We start from the raw sequence: 9,813 nt of genomic DNA on the forward strand, positions 1-9,813 counted from the left end.
TCTCCACGAGTGACGAGGTAGTTAACTCGGTACTAATAAAAGAGGTAGATCAGGTCCAATGACCCATCTACTATGTTAGCAAAGTATTGCAGAAAGCAGAGATGAGGTATCCAGAGATCGAAAAGTTGGCATATGCGCTAGTTGTTGTAGCTTGGAAACTTTGACCGTATTTCCAAGCTCATACGATCGTCGTCCTCACCAATAAGCCTCTGAGGCAAGTCTTGCTCAAGCCCGATGTCTCCGATAGATTGACAAAGTGGGCCATCGAACTCAGCGAGTACGACATCCAGTATAAGTCGCGAACTACTATCAAGGCCCAAGCCTTAGCCGACTAGTGCGGCCTCTCTTCTGGTTAGACAGAACCCAACCTGGGATGAGGAGCCCTGGATCCTCCATGTGGATGGCTCATCAAATCAGCAGGGCAGCGGAGCCGGAATCGTTCTGTACGGACCAAGCGGTGTGAAATTGGAGTATGTGCTACGCTTAGAATTCGTTGTGTCCAACAATGAAGCAGAGTACGAGGCATTGATAGATGGGCTGGCCCTAGCAAATGAAGTAAAAGCTAAACACATCATTATCTGCAACAACTCCCATAACGTGGTCAACCAAGTCACTGGCGAATATGAAGCTCACGAGCCAACCATGGTCGCCTAATTAGCCAAAGTCAGAGAGGCTCTGCTCAACTTCCAGTCATACTTCATTAAACAGATCCCGAGATCCAAGAACGTTGAGGCTGATGCCCTGTCCTAATTGGCCAGTGCAAGCAACAACACCATGAAAACCGTGTACATAGAGAACCTGCCTTGGCCTAGAATTCTCGGGGGGGGGCAGAGGAGGTTGCTCCCATCGTACAAGTAGAGCCGAGCTGGATTGATCTGTTCGCGAGCTATCTGCTATATGGGACCCTCCTCGTAGATCGTAATGCTGGCAGAAGGGTAGAGCGTCAGGCAGCCAAATACGTCATAATAGACGAACATCTATACCGAAAATCCTACACGCTCCCTTATCCGCGTTGCTTGTGACCTTTCGAAGCCGAGCTCGTGCTCCAGGACACTCATGGGGGCTTGTGCAGCAAACACTTGGGGGGCAAGGCCCTCACCCAGAAAACGCTATGACAGGGATATTATTGGCCAATGTTGAAGGTAGATGCGATTGAGTTCGTCAAAAAGTGTGACAAATGTCAGAGGCACACCAACATCCACCACCAGCCCGGTGCCGACCTAAAGTACCTCACCAGCCCATGGCCCTTCGCACAATGGGGGATCGATATACTCGGACCATTTCCACCAGCAACAGGATAGAGGAGGTTCTTAGTGGTAATATTTGATTATTTCACTAAGTGGGTGGAGGTTGAACCTCTCGCAATGATCACAGTGGGGAATGTGCAGAACTTCTTCTAGAAGAATATAGTTTGCCATTTCGGACTACCACGAATACTCATCTCTAACAACGGCAAGCAGTTCGAGGACATTAAATTCCATAACTGGTGCAATGATATGGGAATACAACAAAACTTTACCTCGGTGGCACACCCTCAAGCGAATGGCCAAGCGGAGGTCAAAACAGAGCCATTCTCCACGAACTGAAGGCACGCCTAAACCGAGGTAAGGGATTGTGGGTAGATGAGCTGCCCAGTGTACTATGGGATTATCGAACCAAGGTGAAGACCGCAACCGGCGAGACCCCCGTCAAGCTCACTTATAGCACCGAGACAGTCATCCTAGCCGAGGTCGAGGTTTCCACACTACGTCTGGAAGTGTATGATGACGAAGCAAAAGAAGACGAGCTATGCACCAACCTCGACCTACTTGATGAGGTATGGGACTTTGCGTACATTAGGACCGCGGCCTACCAGTAGAGAGTAGCTCGGTACTATCACGCCAGGGTCAAGAAGCGGAGCCTCCGCGTCGGAGACCTAATTCTTCGTAAAGTCATGGTACCTGAGTCCGGTGTTGGTAAGCTCGGGCCAAATTGGGAAGGACCCTACCGAGTAAAGCAGGTGCTCGGGGAAGGAACATATGAGCTCGAAACCCTAGAAGGGAAGCAGATACTTCAGGCATGGAATATTGTCAACTTAAGGCAATATTACCTGTAATTACCGAGCTGAGTGGACTATAAGTCGCTCCCCCAACCAAAGGGCTAAAACGCCGAGCTAACAAAGGACCTCGACACTATAAGACCCAATCACCTCTTTGGCATGGGCGAACTCCTTGAGAGTAGACTATAAGTCACTCCCCCAACCTAAGGGCCAAAATCCTGAGCCAACAAAGGACCTCGGCACTATAAGACCCAGTTGCCTCTTCGGCATGGGCGAACTCTAGGAGAGTGGATTATACGTGCTCCCCCAGCCGAAGGGCTAAAATGTCGAGCTAATGAAAGACCTCGGCACCGTATAACACCTAGTCGTGTCATTAGCATAGGATAAGTACTTGTAATGCCTAAGGCGCAAGTAGCTCGGGTATGAACCTTATGGTGCATAGCTCACCCCAGCATACAACAGGTTGAACCCGTTAAGGACAACGGATGTCAACTTAAGTAACCCGAGTGTAGACAGGTTGGGCATATACCCTACTATGTTGCTCACCTTGTTGTACATCATAAAATTACCCCTACTAAGTACTGGGAGACAGTTCGGAGTGACGACAATCGAAAAACCTCCACTTCGGGTACTTAGCTCGATAGCTTAACAGTTTGGGGTAAAATAATCACTTCGGCAAATAAAGTAAATTGCACAACACTTGGCAAATGTGTATTTTCATTACAAAGACATGTTTCATTACAGGAAGTTTGTTACAAAAGAGGGAAGAAAAGAAAGGAAAAACTGAGCTCGTAGGCTCAAAGTACAAGGACCGCCCGAACTACTTCAGGGACTCATAATTCTTGCTCGGAGCCTCCACAAAAGTGCTAGCCTGGTCGGTGGCATTAGCCTCTTCAATGTCATCACTCTCTTCCTTAGAGTCTGAGTCTTCGGCGGATTGGCGGGCTACCTCTCCTGTGATTTGCGAGGTGGTGAAGGCGCTTACATCAAGCTGCGGGAACTCGCGCTTTATCAGCCACCTACTGAGCTTGAAGCCTTTATGGTAGGCCACCACCAACACCCCATCAAACTCCTCCGATTTGACGTAGTCTTGGACAGCCTTGACTTTGGCCTCGTCCATGGCCTGGAGAAGCATATCAGTTTGCTCCTTGACATCGACTTTGAGGTTTCTACCTGACGCTCTAGAGTCCCCTTATCTGCCTCAAGGTTTTCCAACTTGCGCAACAGCTCCTCCTTCTCGCGCAGCCACCCCTCCTTATCCGACATCAGCACCTGAATGTAATTTTTCTGAGCTATGGCATCGCTCTCCAACCAATGGATTTGATAGCGAGCTTGCTTCAGATCAGTGTGAGCCGTGCGGGCTGAGTCTTTGGCATCCAGAGCTCGTTTCAAGTGCCTCTCAGATTGGAGAGTCAAGGCATGCATAGCAGAGTTCACCTGCCAAGAGAATGTCAGTTAGCACCAGTAAGGCAACAATTGCAGAAGTTGAAGTACAATGAGACTAACCACCATAGAGTGGGCAGCTGCTCGAGCTCTGAGCTGAGAAGGTGATAGCTCAGCCCATTCAGAGACCTCCTCAGCACACACAGACCCTTTGCTCTTCCGAAGGTTGTACTGCGGGTTCAAGATGCTATGAGCTATTCCTTCGCTCCCAGAGGCAGTGACGGTTGTCTCGGGCATGGGAGCGGGCTCCACAACTGTCTTGAGAATGAGCTCCGCAATCATCTTGGGCTCCCGAGGTGGGAGGTTCTCCGACCCCAAGTCAATCACTAGAGGAGCATCAGTAGGCTGTTCGGGCTCGAGAGTAGGAGCCCGTGGAGATTCAATGCGAGCTCTCTTAGCAGCTCGCTTCTTCCTTCCTTTCATCTTTCTGAAGAGCCTTTCGGCGCTAAGTTGCACCATGGGTCCTGCAACAAAGCTCGACATCAATGATACTACCAAAAGTGCTAGTACTAACTCTAAACAAGGCGACCTAGCAGGACTCAGACCGACCAGAATGAGCTTGTCCTCGGCAATGTAGTCCTTTTAGTCGAAACTGAGCTCCGCCCAAGACTGGAGCGTCTCCCTTGTATCCTGGTCTAGCCTAATGCCGGAGTCTTGAGTGGCCACCCTCTAGTGAGTAGGGAAAGGCCACCCCGTAGGGTTGCGAAATACAAAGTAATCATGTTTCCAGACTGGGATTTTATTGGGAAGCTCGTGTAACAACTTGAAGCCCGAGCGGGGGACAGGTAGTAGGTCCTCTTGTGCTCAGGGAGAACGTTAGAGGCATTCTTCTTTATGGAGAGGATGGAGGAGAAAATGTCAAGGTCAAGAGGAAGGGCGTAGTCAAAGAAAAGGGAAATGGTACCAACCACGTTCCGGATAGAGTTCGGGTGGAGTTGATCTATAGTGATGTCGAAGTGATTTAACACTTCAATAATTAGGGGGTGCAGTGGAAGGTGGAGTCTGGCCACGAGCTGTTCCCCAAAAATCACGATCTCGTCGTCATTGTGTTCCCTAGGGAAGTCGCCCGCAAGAAGGTGGTAGGTATACTCCCTAGGAAGGTAATACCGCGCTATTAGGGCCCTAAGCCTGTCTATGGTCATAGTAGAAGGGCCAAACTTGTTTGGTATCCGACCTCAATGAGAGGTGGATGCCAAGTTATCCGAGGCCTCTCGCACCTCGTAGACTGACTATGCCACAGAGGCACCTACTTGAGCCAAGGCACCCACCTCGAGCTCATCTAAGAGATTATCAAAGCTATGGTTTGACATAGCTATGAGCTGAAAATGAGCTAAAAAAGGAGAAGTGAACTACGAACTGAAAAGGAGACTAAGGAGACTCACCAAGGGAAAACGACCGAGCTAGGAAGACAGGTGAACTAGAAAACTCGAGCTGAGAAACTTAGCTGCGACCTCAAGATGAACGATGGTGAACTTATGGCGGAGAAAATGACTGGGGTCCCCCCAATTTATAGCGGCTCTATCCGAGATTCAACGATTGAGATCAAGATGATCTAACGGCTCTCAAGAAAACCGGCTGCACACGACCCCCGAGGTGAAATCAGTTTAGCACATTTTTTGACGTCAACGGAGTCTATAGATTGCGTGGCGTGAACTGTACGTGACCCGGGTTATCCTTGATTAAGCCGAGCAGCGAACTGGTTCGACCGATGAAATATCTAACAGGGTGACCTAGACTTTGAGCCAAATCCACCCGTCACATTGTGAACTCCCCACACCAGGTCAAGACCCCCGGCTCGGGGAGTAGGGGGCAATTGATGGAGGGTGATTTGGTCCGACCTCATCATAAGAGGACGTGTGGACGTGACTCAACATAAGTGACAACTCAGCGTGACCAATCCACCAAGATCCAGTGTGGCAGCTTGTTACAAGATGACACTCTGATTACCCCGAGCTAAGATTCTTCCAGGTAGGAAGTGCCCCGAGCTAAGATTCTCCCAAGATGGTAATCTCTCGAGTTGAAGGCACTTTGGGTTGAGCTCGGCAGCCTCCTAAGAATAAACTTGCCCGTCCAAACTCAAGTAGGCCACCTCGGGTAGAAGCACCTCGGCATAGGGTAGCTCGGCATAGAGTAGTTCGATACAAGGTAGCTCGGGGTAGAACCGCTCGGCATATCGCGGGAATATCTCCTGCCTGACAATCGTATCTGCCAAATCTAGAGACTGCGCCCACGTCTCTCGCCAAGCGGCATCGTGCCTGCCAACACTAAGAGGTGTCCCTTGTCTGGCAGGGTCGTACTCTACAATGGTTACCTGCGCCCACCAGCTTAGCCCTGGCAAGTAACGGTTGCGGCAGAGAATCAGAGGCAGTTATACCTAATTAGTCAGGACATCAGTATATAAGAGCTCCAACCCCCAAGAGCAAAGGTAACTTGTATGATCTGCACTCTAGCCCTTTCATTTTTGCTTTGCAACTCTCTCTTCCTGCTACTACCTTAAGAATCGGAGTATTCCCGCCGGGAGAGCTCCCCGGGGATCCTTCTTCTTCCTCACAGGTATCTCGTCCGTCGCCAGGTAGGAGCGCAGCCGCTGCCAACTAGGAGTGACCAGATCGCACACCATCAAATATGATTCCATTTCTATGTTTATTTTAAAAATATAAAATTTCATTCTTTTAATAATTATTGTGCATGAATTTATTAGTGGAATTTAATGATGATAAATAAGTATATTTTATATTTCTAAATTTGTATTCCATTTGACCCAAATGGTTGAACTACTTACCCACCACCTAGATGAAAAATATGATTTTATTTCTATGTTTATTTTAAAAATATAAAATTTCATTCTATTAATAATTATTGTGTACGAATTTATTAGTAGAATTTAATGATGATAAACAAAAGTATAAATGTTGGATTAAATGAGAAAGAATGTGATTTATTTAATGACTTAAATGTGAGACTTAATAAGAGGTAATTGAATGTACTTAATGGTATTCTTTTAATTACATATTCTGCCCTTTCAATGGAGATAAACTAAATTGAAGAAGAGGGATATTTCAGTAAAGATAAAGTCCAAAAGCCAATACCTCCTCATTCATACTTTTATAAATAGTATAGATATAGATAAGAGGTTATCAGCTTCTCATTGGTTTTCAAGAGGAACTAATCTTACGGTGAATACGCTTAATTAAAGCAAGATCAATTGACTACAAGTCTAAATATCTAAGATGCACCATTGTTAGCCGTGTAACAACACAACAAATAAGAAAAATATGGCAAAAGGAAGTAAGCAAAAAAGTTGAAAAAAGAAAGGAATAAGATTAAGTAAAAAAACAACTCTCTTGAGAGGTTATAATTGGGTAATACAGGTTAATTAAAAGAACAATTTAATCATATTTATCAGGATATTTTTACATATATATGTTGATTCTGTACATATATCACTAAAACATTAGAGCTGGTCAAATGTATCACCATCAACTAAATTTAAACAAATTAAAACATTGGGGTGTTGAGTACGATCAATCTTCTTCATATTTTGCATTTGTAGAAACAGTCTATCATTGACAAATGTTTTATAATCCTTTGGTATAGGTTTATTCAAGAAATATGTTATTTTTACCTGTTTCAAGCTCTCTCAAGTCTCAACTTGAAAGTTGTCATAAAAAATAAAAAAAATAAATCTTCATTATAAAACATAAAATACAAACTTTTGCAAAAATATAAAGAAGGTAGAATGAAATTTATGATAATCGCTTTTCAAACCAAAACAAAACACAGAAAAGAACCACTGTATCAGAATTCATACTGAGACAACGTGTAAGTCACCCTATGACAAAAACAAAAGACAAAACATCTTGCTGTCCTCTGACAGGTTGTTCAAAATTACGCAAGCTTACTTGTTATAGTATCGAAACTAAAAGAGCAAATGGAAGATAATCAGCACTCGTTCAAGAAGAGATGAATTGCAATGGCTGTTGAGTTTTTCAAAAGGGATGCGACAAATCTTGCATTGTCTGTTGCCTTCAATGGATTGAATCTTCAAGATCGGGCTTCATTTTTATTTTATTCTGCCTTCCCCTTTGTGGTTTTATCTCATAAATTGTTAAATGCATGTCTCAAATTCTAGCCCTCTTTCAATCATTTCTGTCAATGTTTTAATAAATAGCCCAGAATCAGAATCGTTCTAGCCACTAGTTTCTGGGTTGATAATTAGACCGTCTAATCCAAATGGATGACCTATTCTGACAAAATAAATTAAAAAAAAATTAAATAGCCAAAAACCATTGAATGGGTCTATGGTATGATCGCCTAAGTCAATGGATCGTTGACCAATTCTATGATTTTTAGCTAGGAACTGGTTTTGGGGTAAAACAGAACCAATTGCTATTTGGGTCCTGCACCTTCTATTGCTGTTTCCTTCACTCCAAGACCCAATGTCATTTAGTGAGGGATTTCGCTATACAAATCCAGGTTCAAAGTATCGATCGATACTCACACTCACAAATATGAATGGGTATACATTAGATACTCGAAGCTTGATACAAATTCAAGTGCAGTACTCTTTGAAATTTATTATGAACGCCATATATCATATTCAAACGGTCCGATTAATTAATAAGAACATCATATCATTATATACTACTCATATGCTTGGAGCCGTGTTAGGAAAGTTCATTTATTTGATGGCCATGATAATATCTCACTGGCATAACTATTCATATTTATTCTTTATGAAATTTTCAGTGGGCCGATTGACAAATCAATTTGAATTATATATTTGATTTTTTCTTCTGATGGGCAATTTCAAAATAAAAGAGATTATAGCTTTTGGGTATAATTTCTAAAATAAATTAATTTTTTTAAAAAATATCAAATAAAGGTAAAGATACTCTTCTCCAACCCACCTCTTCCTCATTCCAAACTCGATCCGAACATCAAATCCATAAAGACATTCAAAAACTTTTTACACAACTGGAATTTGATGTTTGTTATGTACACAAGTCCAGATACAGCTCCCTGCAAACTCGACTCATGGGGTAGACTCCATCTTGACCGTCATCCAGTCCCACATTGTTAAACCATTTCCACCTCTAGACATCTGCCCTCATTTGCAAACTCCCATCGATCCGGATCAACTTATCTGAAACCCTGTAGCAATTAAAGCAGCGTTGAAACCCATGAGTAACCAAGTTGATCATGAGCCGGTTGGGATGTTTGCCCTGGCGTACGTCATTTCTTGTGCAGATATTTTAGCAATTGCAGCGGAGGCCTCTATTTTTCTGGTGAGTTGGGATGTTCTATTTGGAAGAAGGGACAACAGGACGACAAACCTAGGAGTAAATGATGCTCTTCCATCTCCCTTCGAAAGCCTAGACCGAATCACAACCAAGTTCTCCGATGTTGGCCTTGACACCACTAATCTAGTTGCATTATCTGGTGAAAATTCAACCAAAGAAAATTAATTTATCTAATAAGTCGAATAATCACTACCCAGAATTAAAACTTATCATATAATTTTGTGATATTCTCAGAAGTCAAGAGCTCACACGTTTGGACGGGCACATTGCCCAAACTTTTAGCCGACACCTAAACACCACTAACCCCGACCCAACTCTGGACGCCGACTACTTGGAACTCTTCGTCCGACATGCAGCGCTGACAACACCTTAACCGACCTAGACCCTTCTAGTCCGGATGATTCTGATAACAAAACCTTCAGAACAACTGTCGTCTTCTCCAAACTGATCGGTACTCGTTCTCAACTCCCAGGGCTGACATCATTGCCATTGTTAACCGCTTCACAAATACCCAGAGTGACTTCTTTCAAAGCTTCGTTCAATCCATGATAAAAATGGGAATGATGAGGCAGATTTGGCCCTCCAGTGAAATTGTGACATGTGGCACCTCGTGACAATTAGGTAAACACCCAGTCAATAAACCTACAAAGTTGGTGACCCGCTCGGGCACCAGTTTGGCCAGTCTGGTGCGACCTGCGCGTGGCCTGTGCACGGCCTGACGAGCAACCCGTGCGAACTGTGCGCAGCTCGCGCGACCTGGCCGACCTGGACCAGCCAAGCACATGATCCGGCCAAGCCGCCCATAAGACACCCACGGACAAACTCGGCAGTGTACATCCCCCCCCCCCCCCCGAGCTCGGTGGCTCACCAGGGAGCTCGCCAAAGAGCCAGGCAGCTCGCCACAAACAATTCGGCAGAGCTCGCCACAGGCAGCTTGCCATAGACAGCTCGCCATAGGGAGTTCACCCCCAAGCAGTTCGCCCCCAGATAGCTCGCCACTTGTAGAGAAGTTCGGTACAGGAGTAGTTT

The 9,813-nt window shown here is 45.0% G+C and overlaps 1 protein-coding gene across 1 annotated transcript; it reads right to left on the reverse strand.

Annotated features, from left to right (window-relative positions):
• Positions 1-2,738: 2,738 nt before the first annotated feature.
• LOC148878403 (uncharacterized) lies at positions 2,739-7,622 on the reverse strand. Its single transcript, XM_088954201.1, has 3 exons — positions 7,384-7,622; positions 3,545-3,945; positions 2,739-3,475 (listed from the first exon to the last, which is right to left on the reverse strand). The coding sequence occupies exons 2-3, from the start codon at positions 3,938-3,940 to the stop codon at positions 3,050-3,052; spliced, it is 822 nt and encodes a 273-aa protein (XP_088810327.1). The 5' UTR covers positions 3,941-3,945; positions 7,384-7,622; the 3' UTR covers positions 2,739-3,049.
• Positions 7,623-9,813: the final 2,191 nt, after the last annotated feature.

Source organism: Nelumbo lutea, chromosome 1, assembly GCF_056320005.1.
Source record: "Nelumbo lutea isolate HS-2025 chromosome 1, American lotus-T2T, whole genome shotgun sequence".
NCBI classification, from domain to species: domain Eukaryota; kingdom Viridiplantae; phylum Streptophyta; class Magnoliopsida; order Proteales; family Nelumbonaceae; genus Nelumbo; species Nelumbo lutea.

Excerpts from the sequence above, each read along its gene's own strand:
- LOC148878403 (XM_088954201.1), bottom strand. The coding sequence starts at position 3,940 with ATGGTGCAACTTAGCGCCGAAAGGCTCTTCAGAAAGATGAAAGGAAGG. Across the intron at positions 3,476-3,544 it reads CAGCTGCCCACTCTATGGTG|GTGAACTCTGCTATGCATGC; the intron begins GTTAGTCTCATT and ends TTCTCTTGGCAG.